The sequence below is a fragment of the Seriola lalandi genome, unplaced genomic scaffold (genome assembly GCF_002814215.2).
Source record: "Seriola lalandi dorsalis isolate HSWRI2012SDOR001 ecotype SW California unplaced genomic scaffold, Sedor1 jcf7180002052274, whole genome shotgun sequence".
In the NCBI taxonomy this organism is placed as follows: domain Eukaryota; kingdom Metazoa; phylum Chordata; class Actinopteri; order Carangiformes; family Carangidae; genus Seriola; species Seriola lalandi.
In genome coordinates this window covers 554,789-560,454 of record NW_019522827.1, presented here as the reverse complement: position 1 = coordinate 560,454, position 5,666 = coordinate 554,789, and the positions used below count along the sequence as shown (strand labels likewise).

The window sequence follows — 5,666 nt, the reverse complement described above, 5'->3', positions numbered from 1 at the left end:
GGGGGGGGGGGGGGGGGGGGGGTAAGGGATGATGAGAAGTTTTCCAGAGAACTATATTCTTAAACACAGCCAGGAATCATAATACCTCATCAATGGCACCACATATAGCAGAGGAACGTCAGTGTTTTCGCCTCTCGCGCACCTCTCCAGTGAATCCATTGTTGAGGAATGATGTAATCTGGTGCTTTAAGCTCATATTAATATGACTGTGCAGCCCCTTTAACTGAGGCCGTCCCTCTCTTGTTATAGTGGTGGGCTTCCCTGTGTCTCTATGCTAACTGTCCACCCCCTTCTGTCTGTGATGGATCCCCCACACAGGATATTAACCTTCCCCTCCAATCTCATTTCCTGCTGGGGATGGCCTTTCATGTGTCACTGCCCATTTTAGGCCTGGCTGTCACCACAACCTTTTCACTATAGTCATCTAGATAGCAAATAATACATTAAGACACACACTGTCTCTTTGTATCTCTCTCACAAGTGTACAAACATGAAACACATCTTCTGGAGGCAAGAACAAACACATGGGTCTGTGCATGTGTCACATATCCCCACTATGATCTCTATGATCAATTGCACTTCATATAATGTTGGGTTTCCACAAGGCTGCCAAGCAGTATAACATACGGCTTAGCAGATTAAGGCAGACAGTCACTCAGTTCCACTTTCGTTGACACACTGAATGTGTGTGTACATCTAATCAATCTTCCTCAAGTGCCTTGAGTTTATTCCACACATGTGCAAACACAGGCACACACAAAACTTCCTCAGCCTGCGTCCTCACCGAGCTGTATTTCTGCTCTTCTCATTTGGTTCGTGGAACAAACCTGTAATCGGGGAGTCGCGATGATTGCATAACAGCCTCACCGCACCGCTATATCTGCCATATGGACACAAGGGACTTCCTCTGGGTCAGGGGTCAAGCAAACTCTAGCAATGCAGTGCCAGACACACGTGGCCCGTGAGGTGGCCGGCAGTCATGCTCTGCTGGTACTCCGTGTGCAGAGGACTCCCCTAACAAACTCCCACATGAAACATAGTGATCTGAGGAAGTCCTATACTTTACTGCTTTTATTTTAGGTCTGAGCACTATGCACGGAGGAGTACTGCAGATAACAGGAGAATGGAAGGCATTAGGCTACTGAGTGCTGACCTACAAAGCAGTATTTGTGTGTCTCTATATTTTGGGTGTTTGGCTAAGAGATTACTTTTAAACATCAGTCTAACAAGGTATGCTTTATTGCATGGTTTTAAAAACATTACAAATGTAAGCAAATGTAGACCTTGTATCAAACTCCTTCAGAAAAAAGTATCCAATGAATCATCTACAGCCAACTATTTGAGCCGGCTGGAGTTATCTGAGGGAAACAGTATCTCACTCTCACTCATGTCAAAATAAAACACTTTGACCTGTCCAGCATGCATACATTGTGCAATTTTACAGTGATAGTGAAAGTAAAATACTTCACATTAGAGTTGCTGCCATGGCAATAATGAATAGAGAAACATAATAAAGAAAGGACAAGGTGCCCAGTGGGACAGGCCAAGAGAGAGTAAACACCACCGGAGGGTTTATGGTCCCGCTACCAAGCATGGATTTGCCAGGAGCTATGGAACCACTAGGGGACATTGTTGACCTATACTAAGCCAAGCCCCAATCCCCCCCCCCCCCCCCCCCCCCCGGCATCCTCCACTGATGGAAAGATCCTCATGTCCTGCCAGGATGGACACAGGGGTCAAATTTTGCCACACGTGGAAACATTTTGGAAAGATGTGCAGAACACTAAGGACATAGCAACAGATGGTGGGATCACTGTGGCAGAGTATGCCAGTAACTTGTTTTTCATAAAGAAAGAGAAAGTGCTGGGCTGACCCATGACCACACTCACACCCTCTCTGTCAAACACAAACAAAACCGAAAGGACAAACTCCAGATCTACAACACTCAAGAAACAGTGAACACAACATGTGAGTGGGCCCTTAGCAGTATGTTAACTGGTTTTCATGATGCTCACTGGGGTCACTGGAGTCAAATCAGTCAGTCAGTAGCCGGATTTGCTCTCCAGCATCCGGTCGTGTGCCCCTGCTTAGGACAAGGCGTGCGCAGCCACAACTCCCCGGCCCCATGGGGCTTTTTGAGCATGGGGGGAATTCCCAGCAGGGGAAGGAGGTGCACACGCCTCTGTTGTGTGCGGTGGCTACTACGGGACGTTACAAAAGTATGCATAAAGCCTATTAGAAACCATCAAAGCATCATGACATATGTTCCCAGTCGTTTAAAGAGAAGTGGCTCACCTCTCTGCCGGAGTGCCGCTCAATGGCCTTCTTGACTTTGCCATAGGTGCCTCTTCCCAGCGTCTCCAGCAGCTCGTAGCGGTGTTTCAGGTTATGCTTGTGGTGGTGTTTCTTCACGCCCGAGTTTCTTCGTCCATCACTGCTTGCCGGGAACTCTTCGGCGGAGCTGCCGGCAGGTAGTGGTGGAGACGGAGGTGGACGTGAGAGGTCACCCCCCGCCGGTTCGCCCGCTGAGGTTTGGCCTTTCTTGGCCTCGGGACAGGTTGCCCCGCGGTGGGGCGATAAATAAGGGGTTTCCATCTCACTAGGGAAGTGTTTCAACAACCTTCCCACTGTTAAATATTTCAAACTACCTACTTAAAACAAATTGATAATATAATACTTATAGGCCTAATAATAGTAATAATAAATAAATAAATTACAAGGAATAACGCGTAGCTTGCTAGTCATATTATAACATGTGGAAACTAACATTTCCAGATTGTCTTGATTGATCAGTTGGCTTTGATCAAAGCGAACAGAGATTTCTCCTCCTACCTATTCATGTTATTATCGATATATAATCAATCTACTAACAGATTAAGCACAAAAAGTCTAAAAGGACATCATCGGTCTATATTAACCTGATACATAGTCCTGTATCGTATCACTGGATAACAATTAATTCTAGTGCCAATATTGTAATAAAAAATATGTGTTCAGATTTCGACAGCAGGCTGCATGTCGGAAGCTGAGCACGCTTTCGATTTAAAAATGATACACTGGCTATAATATGTGTGCAAGCGCTAGTCCAATAAAAGAAAAATGCCTAAATAAATTGGTCTGATCTCCTCACTCTTCAGTTGACTGGCATGATCTAGCGGTGGTTAATTCTGGCTCGTTCACATTATCTGTCATCCTAAACGCTGCCAACATCACCGACTCACATCTAAAAGGCGAGAAAGCTGCGACGAAACCGGCGTTTTGGATGAAGATGACCCTCATTTTGTCCACGGCCCAGGTGTCGCCCCTCATTCATCTGGACTCTGTCTATTGTGCGACTGCATGCTCCGTGCCGTGGTCGACGGTGGTAGAGGTGCGCTGTGATCGGACACTATCTCGAGCTGAGACGTTTTGGATATTGCCATGGTCGTTCTGCTGCTCCCCTTCTTCTTTTTTCTTCTTCTCCTTCTTCTTCGTGTGCCCTTCTTCTCGTTTCTCCCCTTTCTCTCTCTATCCTCAACGTGAGAGGCTGTGAATAAGGAATGCGAGAGGATCCGAGACCGGAGGCGGAGTTAACGCAGACCTCCTCCTTCCCTGTCTTCTCCCTTCTCCCCTTCCCTCTTTGTGCTCCCTTCCCCTCTCACATCTCTGATATGACTGACGCCGATCAGGGGGCGTAGCCAGGAATCATGTGCGCAGGAGGTGACCCCCCCCCCCCCCCCCACACACACACACTTCAATGTCTTATCCCTATTGTTTGTCATCCATCTTTCTCAAAAATGTTTTACCATTCATAACTCAAATACAGATACCTTCATGAGACATGTGGACATCCTTAATTGGGTGACATTTTAGAAAATATAATGAGAGATGAGAAGATCCATACCACTCTTCCTTTCGTCCAGTGAATATTAAACTACATCCATTAGCTGATTATCTAAGCATACGGACTGAAAACAGGGAGAAACAGCCAGCCTTGCTTTGTCCGAAGTAGGTGTGTTGTGATATAGCGGTATTGACGATAACCATCATATTCAAAAAATTCAATATTGATATTTTGTTAATATTAAACATATGATAATACCAGGATGGCAGATGTTAAGCCTTGTGCATCTTTTGTTTATCAGTTTATCTGGTTGCCTTTTCACTATCTATCAAGTGTAGGCCTAATAGAAGCTCTCTCCCCTCCTACACCTGTTTTGAGTCTAATTCATTTGCCAAAAAGAGACAAAACACACATAAACAAAGTTAAAGATGAATTTACTATTGATATGGTGATAATATCGTTATCATGTATTCTTTTGGCCACATTAATCGTGCTGTGAAAATCTGATATTGTGGCAGCCCGAGTTTGAAGGCAGCAAAATCAGCCTATATCAGCACCTTCAAAGCTCACTAATTAACAAATTATCAAAAAAATGTTATGTAAAAATGATGTGCTGGGCTAGTTCTTGGCTCTATAGTCATCATTTGGGAACCAGACATTTAGTGTATCTTCCAAAATGTTAAACTATCCCTTAAATTCCTTGCAGGTGTCGGGTAGAGGTAATCTGCACTGAAAGACAAAAAAAGACCTACGTGCTGCTTGCTTGATCCCAAAGGCGTAGACACAATTGCCAGTGTAATCACACCTGTATACATAGACAATTTTGTGATGAAACATCACACAATGATCTCCTGATTAGATCATTTACTAACTGACTGTTAACAAAGGTAATCAATGTTCTACATAAAATACAACGATACATCAAATCAGAAAACTGTAAATAAACAAACAATAGTGGGAGAGTTACAGTATTGATAGTTTTGAATAATTAGCCTCTTATACATTGATACATACCACAAACTATTTGCACTAGCCGTAAGGATAGTCTTCAGTGTTCCACACACTGACATGTCATTCATACTGTGATCGCTGCTTAATGTTTTTCATTTTTTGTCTACTTTTTTTTTATATTTGTAGTGGAAAGTTAGATAACAGGAAATGCAGCAGTTTATTGCTTGCTTGTTTACTGCTCTCTGACTGGTCTAGTTGACAATATAGGATTTGGTAATTATCATGACAGCACTAGCTGGATTTTTACAGGTACAGTTGCAGTCCACCGATCTCAAACCATGGCTGTTGTACTCTTCTTATTATTATTATAGTTTCAAGAAACTTTGTCTGCAGTTTAGTCAGTTTCAACTGCAGAAAAGTTAAAGCACTGTGCACAAAAGTATGAAATATGTAAAAATATACATTTAATGATTATGAAAGGCATTTTAGGTATGTTATGTTACACAGTACAATGTTGAGCAATATTATGATTAATAACAGACACACACAAAAAAAAACACTGGCTCTGTTTGCTATTGCAATGTTCCTACACTTCCCCTGTGTCTTCTATACATTCATCACGCCAAATGAATTCCTTTTTGCATCTGGTTTCCATACTGAAGGGGAATGGAGATGAATCTCAGAAGGGATTATCTAGTGATCTATTTTTCTCATGTGGGTTGCACTGTACATACATATGTGCATACACACGTGTTTGTTACCTGAATAAACAAAAAGTGTGTTGACAGATCATAAACCAAAGAAAAAAGTGTAGCGTATAATAACCGATGCCTCTGAAACAGATCATTTCCCTCTCTATACTTCTATGAGGATGTATTGTGCGTCTGTGGGA

The 5,666-nt window shown here is 43.1% G+C and overlaps 1 protein-coding gene across 1 annotated transcript in view; it reads right to left on the bottom strand.

Annotated features, from left to right (window-relative positions):
* nuak1b (NUAK family, SNF1-like kinase, 1b) overlaps positions 1-3,642 on the bottom strand; it is a 19,546-nt gene extending 15,904 nt beyond the window's left edge. The window contains exon 1 of the mRNA XM_023400271.1: positions 2,296-3,642. Coding sequence (XP_023256039.1) covers positions 2,296-2,595 — 300 coding nt within the window. The 5' untranslated portion in view covers positions 2,596-3,642. The remainder of the gene's footprint in view (positions 1-2,295) is intronic.
* Between the last annotated feature and the right edge of the window lie 2,024 nt (positions 3,643-5,666).